At 37.8% G+C, this 26924-nt stretch overlaps 2 protein-coding genes across 2 annotated transcripts in view; both read right to left on the bottom strand.

Moving 5' to 3' along the window:
- Positions 1-26924, bottom strand: part of LOC142345871 (uncharacterized) — a 372085-nt gene that overhangs the window by 223287 nt on the left and 121874 nt on the right. The window lies entirely within an intron of this gene.
- LOC142345857 (CD63 antigen-like) lies at positions 22267-24979 on the bottom strand. Its single transcript, XM_075398281.1, has 2 exons — positions 24425-24979; positions 22267-22754 (listed from the first exon to the last, which is right to left on the bottom strand). Exons 1-2 carry the CDS (start codon positions 24832-24834, stop codon positions 22409-22411), a joined length of 756 nt encoding a protein of 251 aa, XP_075254396.1. The 5' UTR covers positions 24835-24979; the 3' UTR covers positions 22267-22408.

Genomic DNA, 26924 nt, shown 5'->3' with positions numbered 1-26924 from the left:
TTTGCTTTAGATTAATTGAAGGGGCGTAGGGTGAGCGCAGTGGCGGTGCAACGCAGCGGGGGTGCACTGCAGCGAGGGTGCAAAATTGGATTGTGGGACTTATATTGGGGTAGTGGGTGGGTGTGGGTGTGGGATTAATTTCTAAGAATCGCCCTTCACACCATAAGTATAAGTCTCCAAAACAGTTTCTGTTTATTGCATTTTTGAAGACTAGTGGGCTGAACGGCTCTAAGTGAACTATATTCAAACACGGCGCTACCTCTTTATCCCGTTTCTGAAGACGAAAGTCAAATTGGTCTAACGAAAAATCGACCAAGCAAAAAATTTCAAATAAAGTCGAAGATGCAATACAACAAAGAGTTGACCAGGCGCTCGACAATTACGAACAAAAGATAAAAGATTTCGAGAACAAAGTAGTAGAGAAACGACTTGGGCCGAAACTCTCACAGCAAGCGAAAGTCATGGAAAAGAAGGAAAGTACAGTTGCGAATCGCAATGTTGCGTCAAGCCTAAGCTAAGCGTGCATTGTCTTCCAGAAGACGTGAACAAAACAAAAGATGAGAATCTTCTCCAACAAACGAAACGTTGATCGAATTCATGCACGAACTGGGCGTGCATACGAAGATTAAAAGTGTACAACGCCTGGGAAAGTTTGACACTACTCGGAAAAAGCTCAGGATTGTAATGGTGAAATCGGAAAATCAATGGGACCAGTGAAGAGTGCTTGCAAAAAGCGCAGAACTACAGGCGAGGCCGAGCAAAAGGGTATATATCCTGCCAGCCCTAACCAGAAAGAAATCAATGAAAAAAATCTTGTGCCCTAAGAAACGAACGGAGTCGTTGGAAGCCGGAACACCAGCAACACACTGAAACTTCGTAACTTTGAACTCTTCAAAGATGACCAAAAGGTGGAACCAGAAAATGTCATAACTGCTTGACTACCAGGGCCCGAAGTTTTGCCAATAAATGCCAGGAGTCTAGAGGACTCGGAACAACATTGGAAGCTACGCGATGCTCCTGTTTTTTAGTCCTAATCAAATTGTCTGCATCACGGAGACATGATTGAATGATGGTATCAAAACTGACGAACAAGGACTCAGTGACTACAAGGTCAACAGAAGCGAACGCTCTCCTATTCATAATATGACATGGACCGACATGGAGAAGTCCTCATAGCAGTAAAGAAACACATCCCGCATCAACAGCTGACCTGTGAACTGCCATAGTGCTGTATAGCTGTATCAATAGAACTAACATCGTCACTGGAATGGTTCTATGCATTTAATACAAACCGCCAAAACATAGTCCAAACAGATATCATATTGATGATTATGAGAAGATAACAGACGTTTTAATGATGCACAATCAAAAACCAATGATAGTATGCGGAGATTTAAACTTTCCCCTAGTGGATTGGTTCGCACATCAAAGCCCAATTGAAGAGCAGAGCGATGCCCTCGGCGTACTTAAACAATTGAACCTCACACAACGCTACAACAAGGAGACACAAGGGAGCAAGATACTGGACGTTATCTTTTTCAACATGTTCTTAAAGCCAGAGCTCGCGACCGACTTCGAGTAAGTCTTCTCAACTTCTGATCATAGAGCCTTCAGCTTCGTACCTGAGCTTGGGTGTGATCATCCGAAACCAATAAATGGTTATTACCACAGCTTTGGCACTGCAGACTATGACGAAATAAGTGCTTTCATAGAAGAGAAGCCATTTGAACCAGAGTGCTTTACTGATATCAATCAGATGTACTTGGAATTTACATCCTATCTCAACAAATTATTTAAAAAACTCATCTCCTGGAAAACAGCACATCGTCAGAATCTTCCTGCTTGGCATTCCAGCAGCACCTCCTATTTCGTAAAGAAAGTGCATACCCTCAAGAAACTGTGAAAAGAGAATCCCACATCCTATAGTAAATTCAAACTGCTCCAGATCGAAGAAAAATTCTTAGATGAAGCGGAAAAAGACAAAGTTAACTAAAAAGACAAGTTATTCAAGTCAAGAAATTCTAGTCTGATATATAAACACCCGAACAGGATGACAAAGACGTCTTCGTTTCCTAACCAACTCGAGCTCGACAGAAAAATTGCAGTTGAACTCACAGAGAGAATAGATTTACTGAACCCATATTTTCAATCAATTTATTCAGATTGAACACCAAACTATGTAAAGATCGAAGGGAAGGTAGATGCAGTTCCAAGAATCAACAACTTCAGCGTCCTGAAGAGGAGAATATAAGAAGCTCTGGTCATGCCCGACATCATTAAACAAGTGGCCCTGATGGAATCCTTCCTCAGTTTCTCCAAAGTTGTCCAAGCGAAAAGGAATAAGCCTCAACATTATCTTTCAGACTGTCAAACGGCTCGGAACGCTGCCAGACAAGTGGAAGATAGGAGCGGTCTCGCAAATTCACAAATTTGGATCGAGAACATCTGGAACATCCGTACCTGAATTTCTGAACAACTTCTTCATGGAGAAAGTTGCACCCCAGGAAGACGGTTTCATCAAGAAGAAATCAGTATACACTAACTTGCTAAAATACCTCAACAAAGTGTTTACTGCACTCGACGACACTGGCAGCAACGAAGTAACCTCCTTCTACACAGATTTTTGAAAGCATTTGATAAAGTGCCCCACGCGGGACTAATTGTCAAATTGCAGAGATTGGGTGTAAGTGGATGCCTTCTTCAAGTACTCACAGACTACCTCAACGGGAGAAAACACTTTGTCAGAATAGGCAATACAAAATCTACGACACTGGACATCAAAAATGGTGTTCTGCAAGGATCCATTCTTGGACCTCTGCTCTTCTGTATCTTCATAAATTTCCTAGCGACTTCAAAAGCCCTTACTACCTGATGATTGCAGACGACTTGAATTTCCTCAGCATAAACGCTTCGAAGTTGAAAATGATCTTGGATCTCAAGAGACTACAAAAATGGCCATGGAATTTGCAAAAATGAAGAAAAACTTTATCAAGTTCAAAAAGGATCGGACTCAACATTTGCCCTCAATAACGAAGAACTTCTACCGGCTGCACATGTGAAGGACCTTGGAGTATATATCTGTCCACAACTCTCGTGGAACTATCACGTCAACGAGAAAATTAAAAAAGCGAAAAAAAAATCCTCTATTTCATACGCAGGAACACGGCTACAAATACGAAGATGTCCTCCAAATTCAATCTCTACAGGGCAATGATAATGCCGATGCTATGTTATGCTTCCTCGTGCATCACGCTATCAAGAAGCACGAGTCGCAGTTTAGAAAACTAGCAGAAAAGTACTCCGCTGGATATTCAAAAAGTCAGCCAACTACCATTCTATCTTGGAGAAGCAAATATACTTCCAATACCCATGTACTTCCGGTTACTAAAGCTGCTTTTACTCTCAGGTGTGTGCGAAGATAGTGAGAAAAGGAAGGAGATCATCATTCCTGCAACCAAAGCCATAGCGAGAGAGAACACTGTGAGATTCAATTTACCCATGTCCAAAACAGAGAGAATGCAAGAAGAATTTTTTTAGATTCTTTAGAATAGCGAACCACCTACCAGGGGAAGTAGAATTTTTCCACCCCATTGAACTCAAAAGGAGGCTCTCACAATTCCTTTGGAATTATTTCAAATGCAACTACAACAAATTGGATCCCTGTACGCGGCAGTTTGCCTGTGACCGTCAGACGTGCAGACTAAGATGGAAAAGAATCCCCATGAACGGGAGAGATCCCTCCAGCTAGCCTAGAAATCCATTACAACAAAAACATAAAAAGACAAACAGCATTAAAATAATTGCTACACATTGCTTTTGAGAGGAATTAACTAGGATTTCCAAAAAAGTGCCTGTTAAGTCATTTATGATAAAAACTTTATATCTAATGACTATAAGTCATTATAAATATGAATAGGAGATGATGACAGTACGTCAAATAACAGCAGCTCAAGTGCGGCATCATCAAAGAGAGAGAGAGAGAGGGAGATGGTGAAAGAGAGAGAGAGAGAGAGAGAGAGAGAGAAATAAAACATGAACGAGAAAGAGAAGAAAAGATATTCTAAACGACAGAGAGAGAGAGAAAGACGGATAGGAATATTTTCTATGAGGGGATGCTAATCTGCAATTTCTAGTTTTCTAGCCTTGTTAGTAAATAAACTATAAAGAAAAAAATTGGAAAAGGCAAAATTAAAAATAAAAGATTTCAATTTCGCTTTAAAAAAATGGTCAGAACCAATTTTTGTCTCGGAGGCTCTGTCAAGTAACCAGACTTCAAGACCAAAGAAATTTGTAGGCTGGTAATGGTCGTTGAACTCAGAAAAGGACAAAGAGTTTTGAAAATTTTTGGAACAAATTCAAATTTTAACAAAACCTTGCTAAAATTCAAGATTTAATCCAAAAATTACTAAAACTGCAGTCATAAAAAGTATTGATCAACATTCCCTTAATTTTTTAAACTATTTAGCAGCTTACTATCAAACCTTGGAGGAGGTCCCAGGGCCCCTGGTGCCAGAAAAAATTCAAAAACATAAAAAAGTTGCAAATATATTAAAAATTGTTTAATTTCGTGATATTAAAATCTTGAATTTCTTATTACATCTATAAACTATGCTGTAACTGAATATCGAACCCCGGAGGAAGTTCTGCGGCCTTTGAGGCTGTAAACCCTAAAAGATGGCAAAAAATTTCAAAAAACGTTTTCTAAAGTTCGTAATGTTCAATCTTGCAAGACACTCCATTACATCTGGAAATTATACATTAAACTACTTTCAAAACCTAGAGGAGGTTCCTTGGTTCCTGAGGCCAAAAAAAACCTAAAAAACAAGAAAATTTTTCCGAAAACTCAAAATCAAGATTTATAAAAAAAGTTGCTGAAACTTTGACATTAAAAGGTAGAAAATATACTCCATAGCCAACAAAAAATTGTCAGCAACTTATTACGTCAGCAACTTATTACCAACCTCTGAGGAAATATTCTGGCCCCTGGGTCTAGAAGAACCTAAATAGGGAAAAATGAATGTCAAAAAGATTTAAAAAAGTGATCGTTTTGTCAAAAAAAAAATGCTAAGATTCGTAATGTTAAAAAGTTGAAACCACTCTGTGGTACGGTTGTACCATAATTTAGTTCTCATTTATTAAAATGTACTTAATTATTTTATACTTGTCCTTGTAAAAACAAAAGTCAATGTTCACATAATTATAAATTACCGCCGACTAAAAAGTCATTAATTCATACTGTTCACACCTCCCACTTTTACTCAACTATTCATTCTTTTGAATCTTCTTATTGAATTCAGTCGTTCGCAATATATTCTCTTTTCCACTAGATAAAATCTTAGCGGATTTGAAGGAGAAATCCATCCTCATTTAATCTGTCTACATTCGCACCGCGATTGTAGTCAATTCTAAAAGTAACAATCCATTTGACGTTGGAAACTTGGATTCGCACCTCGAATCCATACATCTAAATCTACGTGGATTCACAGCACGATTGTACCCTATAGTCAGGGTTATCACATGGCGCAGTCAGCTACAAAAGAACGCGCACTCTTGGGAATCGAGCCCTTTTGGGAAAAACCGACGTTGGAACCTCCATTGCAATGGGACAGATGGCAGGTCATGTTAAAGTTAGCCATCATGGCTAAAGAAGGAATATCAATCGATACTCTTCTTGACGACCCCCCAGACAAGGTTACCTTACCTCCAGAACCCATCTACGAAGAGGAAGTTCAAAACAGCACAGCTCAAAGCGAAAGAGACAGACGTACAAGGAATGAACAGCTAAAAAACTAATGGCTTAACCGATGCCAGAAAGCAGAACTTGTCGGCATACTATGTGGGGAAAAGCCTTGGAAATACTGCGACAGTAAAGCAGTATCCCTAACGTATCTCAGCCTGGGAGGTGAAGGGAGACGAATTTTTGGTTCACAGGAACCAAGTATTCAAATTGACAGAGTGACCATGAAAGTTCTTTGGGAATGCCTTGATGAAGTGTTCACCAAACAAAGGAATATTACATTTGACAGATATACATTCTTATCTCGAAAACAAATGAAAGGCGAACCAGTGGAAAAGTTCTACGGGTGCCTTCGAGAACTCTCCCTAAATTGTGATGTAGGAAGCCATGAGGAATCGATAATACGGGATGTGTTTATCGCTAACATGCAAGATGGAGAAATCCAAAGAGAATTGCTAAAAGAAACACGAGAACCCAAAAAGGCTCTCGAAGTTGCGATCAGTATCGAAATGGGCATACAAACACAACTAAAAATCTCCGGAACCCCAACAACCAATTCAACTAATGAAGTCCATTCGATAAACAATGTCCAAGGATCGTGGAATAGAAAGCGACCATCTACAAATCAGTTCGTAAAACCGACAATCTGTCCAAATTGTGGATATGGTTGGACTCCCTCTCATAGACAAAATTGTCCCGCCCGTGGGAAAATATGTAAAAATTGTGGAATCTCTAACCATTTCGCTAAGGTTTGTCGAAAACCAAAACAAGCTAGCAAACCTAGATCTCGAGTAAATTACGTAGATGACTCAATTTCGGAAGCGGCTACAGTCGGCACCACGACATCAGTAACCGAACAAGTAAATAATATTAGCAAACTCCTACAACAAAAGAGCATATACGATGCCAATTACGATTCAGACTACGACGATTACGACGATAATTGTGTAGCGGCAATTTCATACAAAACTGACACCCGTGAGGTAGAACCCGTAAATTTGGACAATCGAGTTGGAAATACAAGCACGAAAGCATTGGTGGATTCAGGAAGTGTTTGTACAATCGTTTACAAAAGTCTGGCACACAAAGTGGTATCGGAATGTAAAGATAGCTATTGGATACAGTCTCCTGAAATACACGATTTAAAAACTTTCTCCAATGACATAATCAAAATAATAGGTATAATCAGGACATCAATAAAGTGTAACGACTGGATAGCCACAGATGTTGATGTAACTGTCGTTGAGCAATGAAAATGTCTTCTAAAATAATTAGTTGGGTACGCTAGACAACTGTACTGTTCATGCAAAAGCCACCAAATTTACTATCTCTCTGTGTATTTATTTCACAATCATTGCTGACAAGCTCCAAGATAAGGGATGTTGACGAAGCTATCGCAACTTTAAAACTTCAGCTCAAGATTCAATTTATCTAATTTTAATCAGTACTTGCACATGAAGTTAGAGTCGTGTTCAAAAATGAGCACCGATAGCTGGTGTTGAATTAGTTAGCAGTGGTATATATTTAACCAGTCCTAAGATATTGATTTTATTGAATCCTATCTAAGTTCCTGAAAACATGAACTTTTGATAGGATGGATCTACGGCACCGATAGTCTCCTCAAATTGAGTTATAAGGCCTCCAAAGGAAAGGGGAGTATTTATGTAAAGTTCTTGTAAACCTAATATTCAGTAAATTTGCATACAAATGCTTTACTTATGAATGATAAAAGTTTGTCGAATGACGAGTTTGAGAATGTTCATGTAAATGAAGGGAACTCGACTGACCCGTCGGTCGCAAACATGGTCACATTTTGAAGTTATATAATAAAGTGGGGAGTGCATTTAATTGTTGAAATACATGTACTGAGCGCTACTAGCCACTACTACACTAATAGCAGCATGGTCGAGATGAAATAGAGTGATTCCATGACAAGCAGTTGTAACTATGGTTCAAAAAATGTTCGGAAAAATTTGAAAAACAGAAAAGGAGCACGGTGGCTTAAACTTTAAACGTTAAAAACAAAGCATGAAAATATTCTAGAGCTGTTTGAAGAAATTCATTGAGTAATATGACAACAAATAACGTATAAGAACAGAAAAACCTTTGAGTAATTTTATTCTTTGTCTTTGAGAACGGAATTGATTCATAAGTTCGTTGAGTTAATATTTCCTCCTCTAAAAATACAAAAAGTTGTAATTGTAAAGAACAAAATCATTATTTCCTTAAACCCACCTGTTTTGGCAAAGCGTAGCACGCAAACCGTAAAACTTACAACTTAAAGCCATCCAAAAAATTAGCTTGAGAAATAAAAAAAATATTTATAATAGTTTTTGCAGTGAACTTTTTTGCACTGTTGGTGTCCCTAAGAAGGGATTAGCGCTCCTGTGCTTTGCGACTGTAGATAGGAAATTCAATTTAAATCAGATAGATTATCAAAATTTTGGTCTCTCAGATGAAAAGAACAAAAAATATTTCGTTAGGAAGCAGTTAGAGTTTTTTAAAAGAAATTATTGTTTTTTGACACCTTAGTGTACGATTGAGTGTTCTCTATCTTAATTTTCCAATTTCCGTCCGTTGCTTTGTTTTTGTACTTCAATTGTACTTAAAATTACCTGGTTTCAGGAGTCTTTGTTAAAACTGTTAATGATGTACACATAGCGATCTGGAAGTTATACATGAACATTGCCAAGTAACTTTTAACAAAATGTAAAATATTAAGTGATAGTTGTGTGAATAGTGAATGAAAAAATTTTTCTTCAGAATACAATACAATATAGTGAATATCATTTAAAAACACTGAACATAATTTTGTATATATGAAACCTCAACCAAGTTCTGGTGATCTATTCCTCGCTTTAATTCCAAATAGAGGACTTTGACGTTAAAGCAAAGCTGTACAATTATGACGCAAATTTTGTAACGTAAGCACTCATTAACGCAGAAATGTTAACTGCAAAAATATTTCTTGATTTAACCACAGTTTTGCCATGCAAGAAATTCTAGCGCAAACTTACAATACTAATTTTATTATGAAAAAATTATTTTAAACAAGAGAAAAAGCAAAAAACTGTTAATCTATTAATGAGAATTCCAGAGAGACTTAGCATCTTCATAACCATGTGGAACACTTGTGGAAAGTAAAAGGAGTTTACAATCAATTACCTGCTTAATTCACAGTAGAGTACATCTCATCAAGTACCTCTAAATACAAGCATCAAGGTTTTCAAATCTCTTGTTTTGTTCATTTTGTATCTTAGTGCAATTTTTCTCCAAATTTATCAATTTAGTCTATCGATAAAGAAAAGAAAACAAAATCGACTAATATCGGGCGAATTGCTGAAACAACCGGCGAGCGGTTGGCTTGGTCAGAAGCTAATAACGGTTTAGTGAGGTTTGCTTTAGATTAATTGAAGGGGCGTAGGGTGAGCGCAGTGGCGGTGCAACGCAGCGGGGGTGCACTGCAGCGAGGGTGCAAAATTGGATTGTGGGACTTATATTGGGGTAGTGGGTGGGTGTGGGTGTGGGATTAATTTCTAAGAATCGCCCTTCACACCATAAGTATAAGTCTCCAAAACAGTTTCTGTTTATTGCATTTTTGAAGACTAGTGGGCTGAACGGCTCTAAGTGAACTATATTCAAACACGGCGCTACCTCTTTATCCCGTTTCTGAAGACGAAAGTCAAATTGGTCTAACGAAAAATCGACCAAGCAAAAAATTTCAAATAAAGTCGAAGATGCAATACAACAAAGAGTTGACCAGGCGCTCGACAATTACGAACAAAAGATAAAAGATTTCGAGAACAAAGTAGTAGAGAAACGACTTGGGCCGAAACTCTCACAGCAAGCGAAAGTCATGGAAAAGAAGGAAAGTACAGTTGCGAATCGCAATGTTGCGTCAAGCCTAAGCTAAGCGTGCATTGTCTTCCAGAAGACGTGAACAAAACAAAAGATGAGAATCTTCTCCAACAAACGAAACGTTGATCGAATTCATGCACGAACTGGGCGTGCATACGAAGATTAAAAGTGTACAACGCCTGGGAAAGTTTGACACTACTCGGAAAAAGCTCAGGATTGTAATGGTGAAATCGGAAAATCAATGGGACCAGTGAAGAGTGCTTGCAAAAAGCGCAGAACTACAGGCGAGGCCGAGCAAAAGGGTATATATCCTGCCAGCCCTAACCAGAAAGAAATCAATGAAAAAAATCTTGTGCCCTAAGAAACGAACGGAGTCGTTGGAAGCCGGAACACCAGCAACACACTGAAACTTCGTAACTTTGAACTCTTCAAAGATGACCAAAAGGTGGAACCAGAAAATGTCATAACTGCTTGACTACCAGGGCCCGAAGTTTTGCCAATAAATGCCAGGAGTCTAGAGGACTCGGAACAACATTGGAAGCTACGCGATGCTCCTGTTTTTTAGTCCTAATCAAATTGTCTGCATCACGGAGACACGATTGAATGATGGTATCAAAACTGACGAACAAGGACTCAGTGACTACAAGGTCAACAGAAGCGAACGCTCTCCTATTCATAATATGACATGGACCGACATGGAGAAGTCCTCATAGCAGTAAAGAAACACATCCCGCATCAACAGCTGACCTGTGAACTGCCATAGTGCTGTATAGCTGTATCAATAGAACTAACATCGTCACTGGAATGGTTCTATGCATTTAATACAAACCGCCAAAACATAGTCCAAACAGATATCATATTGATGATTATGAGAAGATAACAGACGTTTTAATGATGCACAATCAAAAACCAATGATAGTATGCGGAGATTTAAACTTTCCCCTAGTGGATTGGTTCGCACATCAAAGCCCAATTGAAGAGCAGAGCGATGCCCTCGGCGTACTTAAACAATTGAACCTCACACAACGCTACAACAAGGAGACACAAGGGAGCAAGATACTGGACGTTATCTTTTTCAACATGTTCTTAAAGCCAGAGCTCGCGACCGACTTCGAGTAAGTCTTCTCAACTTCTGATCATAGAGCCTTCAGCTTCGTACCTGAGCTTGGGTGTGATCATCCGAAACCAATAAATGGTTATTACCACAGCTTTGGCACTGCAGACTATGACGAAATAAGTGCTTTCATAGAAGAGAAGCCATTTGAACCAGAGTGCTTTACTGATATCAATCAGATGTACTTGGAATTTACATCCTATCTCAACAAATTATTTAAAAAACTCATCTCCTGGAAAACAGCACATCGTCAGAATCTTCCTGCTTGGCATTCCAGCAGCACCTCCTATTTCGTAAAGAAAGTGCATACCCTCAAGAAACTGTGAAAAGAGAATCCCACATCCTATAGTAAATTCAAACTGCTCCAGATCGAAGAAAAATTCTTAGATGAAGCGGAAAAAGACAAAGTTAACTAAAAAGACAAGTTATTCAAGTCAAGAAATTCTAGTCTGATATATAAACACCCGAACAGGATGACAAAGACGTCTTCGTTTCCTAACCAACTCGAGCTCGACAGAAAAATTGCAGTTGAACTCACAGAGAGAATAGATTTACTGAACCCATATTTTCAATCAATTTATTCAGATTGAACACCAAACTATGTAAAGATCGAAGGGAAGGTAGATGCAGTTCCAAGAATCAACAACTTCAGCGTCCTGAAGAGGAGAATATAAGAAGCTCTGGTCATGCCCGACATCATTAAACAAGTGGCCCTGATGGAATCCTTCCTCAGTTTCTCCAAAGTTGTCCAAGCGAAAAGGAATAAGCCTCAACATTATCTTTCAGACTGTCAAACGGCTCGGAACGCTGCCAGACAAGTGGAAGATAGGAGCGGTCTCGCAAATTCACAAATTTGGATCGAGAACATCTGGAACATCCGTACCTGAATTTCTGAACAACTTCTTCATGGAGAAAGTTGCACCCCAGGAAGACGGTTTCATCAAGAAGAAATCAGTATACACTAACTTGCTAAAATACCTCAACAAAGTGTTTACTGCACTCGACGACACTGGCAGCAACGAAGTAACCTCCTTCTACACAGATTTTTGAAAGCATTTGATAAACTGCCCCACGCGGGACTAATTGTCAAATTGCAGAGATTGGGTGTAAGTGGATGCCTTCTTCAAGTACTCACAGACTACCTCAACGGGAGAAAACACTTTGTCAGAATAGGCAATACAAAATCTACGACACTGGACATCAAAAATGGTGTTCTGCAAGGATCCATTCTTGGACCTCTGCTCTTCTGTATCTTCATAAATTTCCTAGCGACTTCAAAAGCCCTTACTACCTGATGATTGCAGACGACTTGAATTTCCTCAGCATAAACGCTTCGAAGTTGAAAATGATCTTGGATCTCAAGAGACTACAAAAATGGCCATGGAATTTGCAAAAATGAAGAAAAACTTTATCAAGTTCAAAAAGGATCGGACTCAACATTTGCCCTCAATAACGAAGAACTTCTACCGGCTGCACATGTGAAGGACCTTGGAGTATATATCTGTCCACAACTCTCGTGGAACTATCACGTCAACGAGAAAATTAAAAAAGCGAAAAAAAAATCCTCTATTTCATACGCAGGAACACGGCTACAAATACGAAGATGTCCTCCAAATTCAATCTCTACAGGGCAATGATAATGCCGATGCTATGTTATGCTTCCTCGTGCATCACGCTATCAAGAAGCACGAGTCGCAGTTTAGAAAACTAGCAGAAAAGTACTCCGCTGGATATTCAAAAAGTCAGCCAACTACCATTCTATCTTGGAGAAGCAAATATACTTCCAATACCCATGTACTTCCGGTTACTAAAGCTGCTTTTACTCTCAGGTGTGTGCGAAGATAGTGAGAAAAGGAAGGAGATCATCATTCCTGCAACCAAAGCCATAGCGAGAGAGAACACTGTGAGATTCAATTTACCCATGTCCAAAACAGAGAGAATGCAAGAAGAATTTTTTTAGATTCTTTAGAATAGCGAACCACCTACCAGGGGAAGTAGAATTTTTCCACCCCATTGAACTCAAAAGGAGGCTCTCACAATTCCTTTGGAATTATTTCAAATGCAACTACAACAAATTGGATCCCTGTACGCGGCAGTTTGCCTGTGACCGTCAGACGTGCAGACTAAGATGGAAAAGAATCCCCATGAACGGGAGAGATCCCTCCAGCTAGCCTAGAAATCCATTACAACAAAAACATAAAAAGACAAACAGCATTAAAATAATTGCTACACATTGCTTTTGAGAGGAATTAACTAGGATTTCCAAAAAAGTGCCTGTTAAGTCATTTATGATAAAAACTTTATATCTAATGACTATAAGTCATTATAAATATGAATAGGAGATGATGACAGTACGTCAAATAACAGCAGCTCAAGTGCGGCATCATCAAGAGAGAGAGAGAGAGAGAGAGAGAGAGAGAGAGAGAGAGAGAGAGGGAGATGGTGAAAGAGAGAGAGAGAGAGAGAGAGAAATAAAACATGAACGAGAAAGAGAAGAAAAGATATTCTAAACGACAGAGAGAGAGAAAGACGGATAGGAATATTTTCTATGAGGGGATGCTAATCTGCAATTTCTAGTTTTCTAGCCTTGTTAGTAAATAAACTATAAAGAAAAAAATTGGAAAAGGCAAAATTAAAAATAAAAGATTTCAATTTCGCTTTAAAAAAATGGTCAGAACCATTTTTTGTCTCGGAGGCTCTGTCAAGTAACCCGACTTCAAGACCAAAGAAATTTGTAGGCTGGTAATGGTCGTTGAACTCAGAAAAGGACAAAGAGTTTTGAAAATGTTTGGAACAAATTCAAATTTTAACAAAACCTTGCTAAAGTTCAAGATTTAATCCAAAAATTACTAAAACTGCAGTCATAAAAAGTATTGATCAACATTCCCTTAATTTTTTAAACTATTTAGCAGCTTACTATCAAACCTTGGAGGAGGTCCCAGGGCCCCTGGTGCCAGAAAAAATTCAAAAACATAAAAAAGTTGCAAATATATTAAAAATTGTTTAATTTCGTGATATTAAAATCTTGAATTTCTTATTACATCTATAAACTATGCTGTAACTGAATATCGAACCCTGGAGGAAGTTCTGCGGCCTTTGAGGCTGTAAACCCTAAAAGATGGCAAAAAATTTCAAAAAACGTTTTCTAAAGTTCGTAATGTTCAATCTTGCAAGACACTCCATTACATCTGGAAATTATACATTAAATTACTTTCAAAACCTAGAGGAGGTTCCTTGGTTCCTGAGGCCAAAAAAAACCTAAAAAACAAGAAAATTTTTCCGAAAACTCAAAATCAAGATTTATAAAAAAAGTTGCTGAAACTTTGACATTAAAAGGTAGAAAATATACTCCATAGCCAACAAAAAATTGTCAGCAACTTATTAGGTCAGCAACTTATTACCAACCTCTGAGGAAATATTCTGGCCCCTGGGTCTAGAAGAACCTAAATAGGGAAAAATGAATGTCAAAAAGATTTAAAAAAGTGATCGTTTTGTCAAAAAAAAATGCTAAGATTCGTAATGTTAAAAAGTTGAAACCACTCTGTGGTACGGTTGTACCATAATTTAGTTCTCATTTATTAAAATGTACTTAATTATTTTATACTTGTCCTTGTAAAAACAAAAGTCAATGTTCACATAATTATAAATTACCGCCGACTAAAAAGTCATTAATTCATACTGTTCACACCTCCCACTTTTACTCAACTATTCATTCTTTTGAATCTTCTTATTGAATTCAGTCGTTCGCAATATATTCTCTTTTCCACTAGATAAAATCTTAGCGGATTTGAAGGAGAAATCCATCCTCATTTAATCTGTCTACATTCGCACCGCGATTGTAGTCAATTCTAAAAGTAACAATCCATTTGACGTTGGAAACTTGGATTCGCACCTCGAATCCATACATCTAAATCTACGTGGATTCACAGCACGATTGTACCCTATAGTCAGGGTTATCACATGGCGCAGTCAGCTACAAAAGAACGCGCACTCTTGGGAATCGAGCCCTTTTGGGAAAAACCGACGTTGGAACCTCCATTGCAATGGGACAGATGGCAGGTCATGTTAAAGTTAGCCATCATGGCTAAAGAAGGAATATCAATCGATACTCTTCTTGACGACCCCCCAGACAAGGTTACCTTACCTCCAGAACCCATCTACGAAGAGGAAGTTCAAAACAGCACAGCTCAAAGCGAAAGAGACAGACGTACAAGGAATGAACAGCTAAAAAACTAATGGCTTAACCGATGCCAGAAAGCAGAACTTGTCGGCATACTATGTGGGGAAAAGCCTTGGAAATACTGCGACAGTAAAGCAGTATCCCTAACGTATCTCAGCCTGGGAGGTGAAGGGAGACGAATTTTTGGTTCACAGGAACCAAGTATTCAAATTGACAGAGTGACCATGAAAGTTCTTTGGGAATGCCTTGATGAAGTGTTCACCAAACAAAGGAATATTACATTTGACAGATATACATTCTTATCTCGAAAACAAATGAAAGGCGAACCAGTGGAAAAGTTCTACGGGTGCCTTCGAGAACTCTCCCTAAATTGTGATGTAGGAAGCCATGAGGAATCGATAATACGGGATGTGTTTATCGCTAACATGCAAGATGGAGAAATCCAAAGAGAATTGCTAAAAGAAACACGAGAACCCAAAAAGGCTCTCGAAGTTGCGATCAGTATCGAAATGGGCATACAAACACAACTAAAAATCTCCGGAACCCCAACAACCAATTCAACTAATGAAGTCCATTCGATAAACAATGTCCAAGGATCGTGGAATAGAAAGCGACCATCTACAAATCAGTTCGTAAAACCGACAATCTGTCCAAATTGTGGATATGGTTGGACTCCCTCTCATAGACAAAATTGTCCCGCCCGTGGGAAAATATGTAAAAATTGTGGAATCTCTAACCATTTCGCTAAGGTTTGTCGAAAACCAAAACAAGCTAGCAAACCTAGATCTCGAGTAAATTACGTAGATGACTCAATTTCGGAAGCGGCTACAGTCGGCACCACGACATCAGTAACCGAACAAGTAAATAATATTAGCAAACTCCTACAACAAAAGAGCATATACGATGCCAATTACGATTCAGACTACGACGATTACGACGATAATTGTGTAGCGGCAATTTCATACAAAACTGACACCCGTGAGGTAGAACCCGTAAATTTGGACAATCGAGTTGGAAATACAAGCACGAAAGCATTGGTGGATTCAGGAAGTGTTTGTACAATCGTTTACAAAAGTCTGGCACACAAAGTGGTATCGGAATGTAAAGATAGCTATTGGATACAGTCTCCTGAAATACACGATTTAAAAACTTTCTCCAATGACATAATCAAAATAATAGGTATAATCAGGACATCAATAAAATGTAACGACTGGATAGCCACAGATGTTGATGTAACTGTCGTTGAAGATGGTCACCGACCGATCATTGGACGAGACCTTTTCCCAAAACTAGGTTTCTCAGTAATCCAATCAACACAAGTGGCAAACATTGATCAAAATCAATGCCCAATTAAGAGGCAGATTTCTTTTGACTTTCCTGAACTCATCACCCGTGTCGGTAAATCTTTAAAACATTCAGTAAAGTCTACATTTCATAGTGAATTTACACCTACTCATCAAAAAGGAAGACGAGTACCTATTAATTTACAACCATTATTTAATATAGAACTTAAAAAATTACTTGATGAAAAACACATCATAAAATTAAACAGTTGCTCTGACAAAAATTTCATCTCACCCATAGTCATTACAGTTAAAAGAGATAAAACAGTTAAATTAGCTCTAGATTCAAAAATTTTAAATAAGTCTATTCACAAAAACAAATATCAAATGCCAAATATTGACAATTTGATTGACACAAGTCAGCAAAACTTAAATACATCCGCATCACAAGAAACTGCATATTATTCCACACTGGATTTGAAGTACGCATACAGCCAACTTAAATTAGACCCGGAAACGGCCAAACATTGTAACTTTAATATTATTAGCGGTGAGAGAACGGGAACATATCGGTTCATTACAGGTTTCTACGGTTTAACTGATATGCCAGCAGCTTTCCGAAAAGTAATGGACTATACTTTAGTCGGACTAAAAAATACTTACTGCTTTCTAGATGACATTATAGTGGTTAGCCGTGGGTCCAAAGAAGACCACTTAAAACTTGTCTATCAATGCTTACAAAAATTAGATGAGGATAATCTACGAATCAACTTACCTAAATGTCATTTTGCAAAAACCGAATTAGAATGGTTGGGACAGAAATTCAGTCAATCTGGAATAGCTCCACTTGAGTCAAAAACAGCGGCAATCGCATCACTAACAGCACCTAAAAATTTAAAACAACTCCGATCATTTTTAGGTTCTGTACACTACCTTGGTAAATTCATTCCTAACTTATCCCAATTATGTCATCCTCTTCGTCCATTATTAAAAAAGAACACAAAATTCATTTGGAACACGGAACATGACACACATTTCCAGTCAATTAAAATAGAGTAGCAAACGCCACAGAAAACACACACTACAATCCTCACTTGGAAACGCGGATCAAATGCGATGCCTCTAGAGCAGGGTTAGGAGCAGCATTAGAACAACGTTCACCTACAGGTTGGCATACAGTTGCATTTGCATCTCGATTCCTTAACTCCAATGAGGAACGTTATAGCATTAATGAACTTGAATTACTAGGTGTTGTGTGGTCCGTCGAATATTTCAAATATTATTTATTTGGCAAATCATTTACAATCATCACAGATCATCGAGCATTACTCTCAATCATGAAAGAACATAGATCAAATAAATCGTATGATAGTAGATTAACGCGATGGATTGATCGTCTTTTACCTTTTGACTTTAACATTGAACATATCCCTGGTGCAAAAATGGGGCTGGTAGATTATATTTCTCGCCAACCAATTCAAAAAGCAAAAGTTACAAACAAATATGACGAGGAATTTGCGGTAGCAACAATTACCCGCATTCGTGACGCAATTGCAGCAATTTATGTAAATACCACACCACAAACCTGCCAATCACATCTTTTTAACAGCGTCATTAACATACATTCCACACGTGCCTCACATCCTCGCTCAACAAACTATTCCAAATTGCTTTCTGCCATTAATCGAAACACAAATCAGTTGCTTCTTAAATACTCTGCACACGCAGCACAATTGCAAACTCATTCTAATACCAGTACAAATCCAACTCAAATCTAGTCACAATTAAATACTAAATCCAACCAAACTCATATCCACGTAATTGAAAACCACAAAATGAGTACTTCTCCTTCACACAGCCGAAACCCGCAAACTCCCCCTACTCACAGCCGAGTGACATTTCAATCCACTCCAAATTCAAGAACGACTCAATCCTCAAATGACGGACACCCTTCCCCTAGTGTAGAATTGTCCAAAGAAGAGGTGTTCGAGAACAACTTGACACAGTTGTTCACAAAAGGCTTTCTGGCAGTACTGACCAGCAAAGACGCAGTTCTGAAGGAGGTACGGGATTGCATACTGCAAGATGACCCCCAGAGATGCATGGAAGTCAACCCGTACCTATTCTCGTTCTGGCGAGACTTGCACGTCCGCTCGGGATGTGTTTGTGTGGACGAACGCGTTGCGATTCCACACTCAATTCAAGACGCGGTCTTGGAAAGCCTCCACTTAACGCATCCAGGAAGTTGGGGGATGATAACGCTTGGCCAATACGCGTTCTGGCCGTACATGCATCGCGAAATCCTAAATAAAGCGGCCACGTGCAAGCCTTGCACTGATATTGGTAAGAACCTTAAACCTGTTATTCCGGCGTCTAATTGGAAACCTTTATTGCCATGTACAGAGCCCAATGAAGAAATACAAATTGACTTTGGAGGTCCTATCACGAATGAAAAAGATCAAGATACATTTTTCCTTGCATGTATTGATCGTTTTTCCAAATATCCTTCTGTAGAAGTATTTGATAAAGCAAATAGACCAAATTTACTAAAATTTTTAGACGATTACATTCAAATCCACGGTGTTCCCCGAAGTATTAGACTCGATCAAGCACGGTGTTTAATAGGTTATAAAGTTAAAAACTTTTGCAAACAACATAATATTAACATACTACCTGCCCCTGTAAACGATCATAGAGCCATAGGATTAGTGGAGCGTTTGGTACAAACAATTAAAAGACGCTTAGGCTGCATGAAATTAGACAATAGAAATAAAAGATTCACAATTAAAGAAGCAGTAAAGTCAATTGTATATCAATTACGTATATGTAAACAAAAGACAACAAATGTAACACCTTTCCAAGCACATTTCGGACGAAAGCCAAACACACCACTAAGTAATATAAGTACAACACCTAAATCATCTAATCTGTCATATGAAAACATTCTTCACCACTATTTAGACGCCGATACTGTCCCTGTTGAGGACTACCTGGATGACAATGGATGGGTGACGCGAGACAAAAGCGACATTCTAATTGAAGAGGCAATGCAAAGAGCACAAGTTGACGCCGGACGCCGCTACAACGGCGAACACAACAAATCTGTCTCTCGCTTCATATTACACCCAAAACTAAATAACCCCATCCCCAGATCGGAAAAGTCACTGGATTTGAAGCTCGCTCGCAAGGTGACTAAACGATCAAAAAGAGACCTTCGCGGTCTTTGGGAAACACTGGCGCCAGGAAGTACGGTTGTTCGTACATCGGATACGACAACCGTCATCAAAGAACCAAGAGTACCCGAAGTTGGTGTTCGCAATAGCGATATTGCTAAATTCGGTACTCGTGCTGAACGGAACACTGAATTATGGCAATATGCGCAACGTCGACCCCTCCCATACGACAAAACCACGGAAGAAAAAATCGCACAGCACACGAAGGATTTAAAGAAAAAGTTTCGCGGGGAGATCAAAATTCGACACCGCCCATAACAGTCAGATGCAGCATCGGGCGTGTCATCTGCAAATAGTAACATCTCAAAAGCAATGTTGGCAAGAAAACCACGAAAGCCACAAGCCGGAGGAAAACGGTCACGTCACACATCGGTGAGTCTGAACACATCAAATGCATCGTCTGTTGCTGCCCCTTCAGTAACGTCTTCAACCACATCTCCATCAACTACTAGTACCAAACGAAACCGACGAGCCCCAGAATATTACGGATTCGAAAGTTCGGTCAATTCGGTCAGTGACGACTCAACAGCTCCGGTTTCCAAGAAACCGAAACGAACAAATCCGATGATTGAGACAATTCTTCAAGAAGAAGCTACACGGCCGCCAGTTCCTGATACAGACTATGAACTGACAATTGCAAGCCCCTCTGCACCACCACCAGTGGGAACTTGGTCTCCTGAAGAGTACAATTACGAAGATTACGCTCGGGAAGTTAGCATGAGTGTATTCGATGCGGAAAACCAAATTTAAACTAAAACTATTTCAAACTTTCATTGTTAACTTATTGAATTATTTCCAATCTGTAATTGTTAAAATCATTTCGGAATTGCTCTGCTTTTCCATTAATTTCGTGTTTTTGTTCATTTTTAATTCTCCATGTGTGTTAGTTCTACATTCCTTTAATTTGATGTTGCATTTGTAACGCTAATTTGCGTATTATAAGTTGGATGGATTCGCATCACGTTTGTGCATTAATTTATATCGCGTGCATAATATTTATTGCATATGTTGTCAGTTTCCGTTATGTTAATTTTCTCTTACATTCGAGACTCAATTAGATTAATTTTACGGCACTCATTTGTTGCTACTCACTATGTATACTATCTATAATAACCAGTACATATTTTAATATTATTCCAAATTTTATACTGATGCAGTTTAAAATTTTTCGCTCAGCGCAGGATTTGTGGTACGGTTGTACCATAATTTAGTTCTCATTTATTAAAATGTACTTTATTATTTTATACTTGTCCTTGTAAAACCAAAAGTCAATGTTCACATAATTATAAATTACCGCCGACTAAAAAGTCATTATTTCATACTGTTCACACCTCCCACTTTTACTCAACTATTCATTCTTTTGAATCTTCTTATTGAATTCAGTCGTTCGCAATCTAATCTCTTTTCCACTAGATAAAATCTTAGCGGATTTGAAGGAGAAATCCATTTCATTTAATCTGTCTACATTCGCACCGCGATTGTAGTCAATTCTAAAAGTAACAATCCATTTGACGTTGGAAACTTGGATTCGCACCTCGAATCCATACATCTAAATCTACGTGGATTCACAGCACGATTGTACCCTATAGTCAGGGTTATCACACACTCCATTACCACTAGCAACTATACAGTAACCTCCTAATAAAACCTAGAGGTCGTTCCTTGAAACCTAGGGCTAATAAAAATCAAAAAAATTCAGAAATTTTTAAAAAACTTGAAAAAAGTTTAGCAGAAATGTATAAATTTGCGTGTTTTAGCGAGCGGTTGTTCGTCAGTAGATAGAATCAGGGAGGCGGGGTTGGGGTTGCACTGAGGGCTGATGGGGGTTGGGTGGGGTAACAGTGGATTGGGGGGTAAGAGCACGGGTGGTGATGAGGGCAATATTGGAGTAGGGTTTAACACTGGAGGGGTCTTCAACCTCTAAGAATCGCCCTTCACACCAGTATAAGTCTTCAAAACAGTTCGAGCTGAAACAGAGCTGAAAGGCTCTAAGATCCCTTAATACCCGCTGGGCGCTACCTGTTTATCCCGTTTTTGAGGACGAAAAGTCAAAAGCGTCAGACGATAAATCGGTTAAGCAAAAATCGCATAAAAAGACCAACAGGACTAATATAATTGCTAAAATTTTTGTTTGAGAGCAATTAAAATTAAAAAACAGATTAAATGCAAAATTTTCAAGAACCTTAATTTTTTTAATAATTAAGTTCTAAAATACTAATTTTTAAAAGTTGCCATGTAGTTTTAATGTTAGAGAGGAGAAGTATCAACAATTCCCTCTTGTAGATGTTACAGATTGATTGGAGTTTTTTTGATTGGCAAATGTTTTGTTGTCAAGTCTTTGAGATTAAAAGGATTAAACATACCATGCGTTTTACTGCAATTATTTGCAATGTGAAAAGTGCGAAAACTAAATCTTAAAACTTTGCTATTTTTTTTACTATTGCTGTTGCGTTCACTCATTCAAAATAACACATTCCCATGACAAAAATTGCAAACAAAATTTTGAATTTTGAATGCTTTGATGTCAATCATTTTTAGTGTTTTTCAATAGAATTTTTTACTTATCCATCTAATGGGTTACAAAGATTCTGATGATTTGACAACATCCAGTTATTTTCTATGGCTAAAATTTCTGAAAATAAGAAAATTTTTACCGCGGATAAACTTTTCGGTGAACATCTCCATGTTCATGTAGCTATGCTTTGTTATATTGTTTTTAAAATTGCAGAAGAGATTTTTTTATTTCATTTTAATAGACGGGCCAATATTATTGATTCCTAAGAAGTTGATCCAAAAATTTGATCTATAACGTTCTGTATCGAACTGATCAACTCTGTATCTCCGATCAAAAAAGGAAAACATTTGAAACCTCAAAGGTAGCTCTAATTAACATTAACGAGAATTATATACCTACATACAGTGTATGATTATATATACATTGTACAAATCTTTGGAGCACATAATTAATAATTGAGCAGAAAGTGAAATCTATTCATTTTGTTTTTAGTAGGCTTGACTCTCGTTCAGACTCAGATATCGATCAACATCCTTAATGATAACAGCCAGAAACGCCCCAGCAACCGCCCCGCTAATCATCAAAATTCCAAAAAAGAATGCCAGAGCTCCCATTATTATCAAAGAACCCTTTAGACTGTCCAATGCATCCTCCTTACAGCCCTCCTGGTAGATGTCTGGTTCATCGAAGCTCTCGATTGCAGATCCGCACCCTTCGGAGTAGGTTTTGCAACAGGAATCGGGCACTGATGTCTCATTTGAAATGATATCTGCCCATGAAGAGGGTTTGTCTGATCCACAGCATTCGAAGTCTTCTTGGAAGCTGTCCCAGTCACTATAAAATAACACACTAATATAGTAATTGTAATCAAGGATTAATAAGAAAGTAACAATTAACAAGCAATAAGTATTGATAGTAATAAATGTTTACTGCCGCAATAAGTAGATGATTTCAGCAGCGCCCTCTCTTTGAAACTAACGTGAGTGAAGTTGACTGAAAAACGCTGGAACAAAAATTGATAGGATTTTTCGAATGAACTCACGATTGAGGAAAATTTTAATGCTTCGAAATATTTCTGTTTGAAACGCTGGTTCGACAGATGGCTTTTTGAAGAAGTTTATAGGGAAGCGAGATATCACGATAGCACAAGAAAGCTGCTTGTTCCTTTAAAGAATTTGGGCCAAAACATCACCATATTAAGAAAACCAAACAACAGTTGCTTTTTGGACGTCTTGATAGAAATACAGTTAGCTGAAGTAGCGAATAATAAAGGAATACTGTAATCAAAAATTAAAAATTAAACGAGTGACGGATTTATAAAGTAAGCTATGCTTAAAGTTGAATGATAATAGAATTTTTTTAAGAATCTGTTTGTTATTTGTATGTTTTTAAAATACTTCAATTGTTTATAGTTTTTCTAAGGAGTTTACTTTTGTCTCAAAAATGAAAAAGCGGTTGATATAGAGCGATTATCTAACAAAGATGAATTGAGAGTTTTAAAAGAATCTAATGTTTTATGGTTAATTAATGAAATCTCTAGTATAGTTTCAGTACGGCTAAAACTCTTCAATCAAGAATTTGAAAATAAAAAACATTCATACGAAAAACCCAAAAAAGTGTATCTTTTCTTTTACCGCAGATTTTTCCAGCTGATAAAATTGAGTAAGTAATTGGTCCTCAATAAGAGTTAAATTTTTGGTTTCGGAAGAAAACCCCACGGAAAAAACTATGAATAAAGGAACAACTATCAAGACCAAATTCAAATTTAAAATAGGGGTTTTTTTTACCGTGGGGGTTTATTTCGTTGGGGGTTCATTTCTTCGGGGGTTTATTTAGTATCTAATATTATGTGTTGTTTTTCAGTGGGGGCTTATTTCGTAGACTTGTTAAATTTATGTTTTATCAAGATATGTCTGTTTTCAAAAATTTCTGCAATTATTATGTAATTTATTCAGACTAAGGCAACCGTTTTATTCATTTGCATTTTTTATCAGATCTTTCAAGATTCTAACGTAACCTTATGAGTTAATTCATTAATCCTTTAACGTATTATGCAAGACATGGTATGTTGAATGTGTCGAATGACTAGGGAAGTATTTTCCAACAACTGCCCCCTGTCAACTACTAGAGAACTTCGCCCTTTCTGCGCTATATAACTTGCGACAATATTTCTTGGTTTATAACTTAGATTGCCTGATATCAGTCTATGCGGGTTTGCAGACCACTGTTCATGGCCAAGCCTCTCATGCGTTGTGGGATGTAATCCAAAAATTGCTGATCCGTTATTATTTTTGCTTTATGTTCTTCTGATTTGATTAAATACCACTGCATCACTTAATTTATTCCATTGCATTTAACATATTATGAGCAGGGGTGGATACTTATCATTTTTCTCCGAGTGATCAATAAATCTCTCGCTTAAAATATATCCAAGAATATGACCCCTTATTGCAGGGGTTCGTTGAAAAGGTCCTTAGGGAAATTAATGAGGGGTAATTACTTACACTTGTGTTTCTTGATCGTTTGTGTAGTTGACCATAGACAAAACCATACTGTCATAAAACTCATACGATGCGTCATTCTTTTTAACCAGGCCATAGATACCCATTATGAGAAGCGGAATCAGAGCTAGAACCAAAAGCACCACAAACGTGTACATCATCAACTGGTCATTCTGCCTTGCTCCTAGGAACCCAAGGGCTCCTGCTAAGAAAACAATCACTCCACAGACAATGAAAGCACCTGCCAAGGATACAAGTGGGTCTACGTTGAACACTTTGTAGTCTTTGACCTTCACCAAGTCATAGATTCCGAGAGCTAAGAGGATAATGGCTATCGCAAATATCACAATGCAAAACGCGTACAGAAACCACTTCAAGTTTCGCTCTGAGAAAAAGCAAGAAAGGTGCACCATTATTAGGTGTGTTTGTTGGTAATCGCAGATTTAATATTCAAAGTTTTATGTACGTAAAATGATACAAAAGTTGGCACTATTACAAAAGTTGGTATTACAATATATTTAAATGCTCTGTCTTGTTTTACAGAGATCAAATGTGAACGCGGTTTGTTCAATTCTTCTCAAAAGTAAAAAGTTTTTGCTGTTTCAATTTAAATCAAAAGTAGTTTAGTTCAGAGGTCTTAAATTGTTAGAAAAAATTAATCAGTTCGATTTATCCCATGTTGTATAACAACTATGATAACAAAAATGCTTCTTATATGAACTAGTTTTATTTTTCGAGAATTTAATAAACTTCGAGTGGTTACTTTGCTCTCTATGACTTATCATGATGATATTAGATCCACTTGGTAGAAGTCAATGACTGTGCGTCTTCGATATCTGTGAATTAAAAACAGCTACTCAGTATTAGCACATAAATCTACAGCAGCAACAAAAAATTTTAGCTGCTAAAGAGGTCATATTTTTTGCAAATTTCAACCAAAATTTATTGTAATGATTAAAATCAAAATTTAATAAAAATAAATCACGTTTCTTTGTAGAGAATGCGCCTAGGTTGAGATGCGTCAATCCATTCTGATAAGAGACCTAATTTCTCTGATCAGACCCACTTGGGTTGAGCATAAGGACCATCAAATCCACTTGGGCTATGAACTGAGACTGCCAGACAGACCCACTTGGGTTGTTCACTGAAGTTAAGATGCGCACAGTGGGGTAAAATGCAAACCAGCGACAGACTCTGGCAGAAATTGTCCAGCCAGGAAAGGCAGATAAAGGCCCCATCTAGAGTCGGGGTGTTCTGATTAGGGCACCTACAATCTGGAAAGACTGATCAAGGCCCCATTAAGAATCTGCACGGCCTCATCAGAGCACTCCGAATTCTGGATAGTCTGGAGGTATAATTTGGATAACTTAAACAGAGCCGTTTCCAAAGCCTGTACGGTCTTATTAGAACCCTATCAAAGTCTGGATAATCTGATAAGAACCACGAGGTCCAGCTGAAGAAAACAGCAATTTCGCCGAAAAAATCAACACCTCAGGAAGCTTTTTAGTTTTTTTTTGGAAATAGTATTTTTTATTGAAGCACTTTTCTGACTCATGCATTTTTTCCTGTTATTTTAGATTGACTGCTGCCCACTGTTTAGGCCATTGCAATCCACTAGCAGATTATCCAAAATTGTAAGAAAATGAAGCTTTCATGTAAGCATTTTTGCAAGCTTTCCGTGCGCAATTATTGGAAAAATTTGATTAAGCTGAAAAAATTTCCAAATAGAATAGTTTTCACAAACATTAATTGATCTTTCCAAAAACCAAATTCAGAAACTGTTTTCAAATCGAAGTACCTTTTGTTATAAAAAACCGCTTGAATGTATTTTTGGGTAAACCGATACCGCTAAACCCGAGGCCCGCTTTAGGGTCATTATATGATACCATAAATTTCTCGTGTAATTGTTGGATCCTTGACCATAGTACCCTAGTAAAACAGCACTGATTCATAATACTCCAACTCAAAAAATGAAACCAGCACTAGATAAGAAAAATTTAATTGACAAATAACTTGGTTAACATAACGGTTGTTATCAATACAACAAATCAACAGTTTATGAATCTCAATTCATCACCGTTTTTTATTTTTCCACATGTAAAATGTTTGTTTTTATTCTCCACACTTAAGTCGGGTAAGAAAAACAAATAGTGTAAAGGAACTTAATTTTTTCTCCTATCTTTGATGTTTCTTCCTCTCTATCTCAGCCTTTTAACTCTCGTTTTTTAAACTTTCCTCGCGTTATTGAAACTTGAAGTGAGCATAAGTCCCCAACTGTTGGATGACATTGCTCAAAAAGAGACTCCCCTCTCATTGGGTCAGTTCAATAATGATTCTGGGCGTGTTTCTAACTCGTCAATAGATTGATTCGGCTCTACACAAGCGTTTAGGAAAAGTTATCTTCACATTGAGTCGCTAATTATCAGACAAGTTCAGCTAATTGCTGCGTTCAACAACGGAGCTCGAGACAACAACATAGTGGATGATCCTCGTATAATGACAA

This window comes from Convolutriloba macropyga, chromosome 1, assembly GCF_964194025.1.
Source record: "Convolutriloba macropyga chromosome 1, txConMacr16.3, whole genome shotgun sequence".
NCBI lineage: Eukaryota > Metazoa > Xenacoelomorpha > Acoela > Convolutidae > Convolutriloba > Convolutriloba macropyga.
This window is presented reverse-complemented; position numbering and strand designations above follow the sequence as displayed.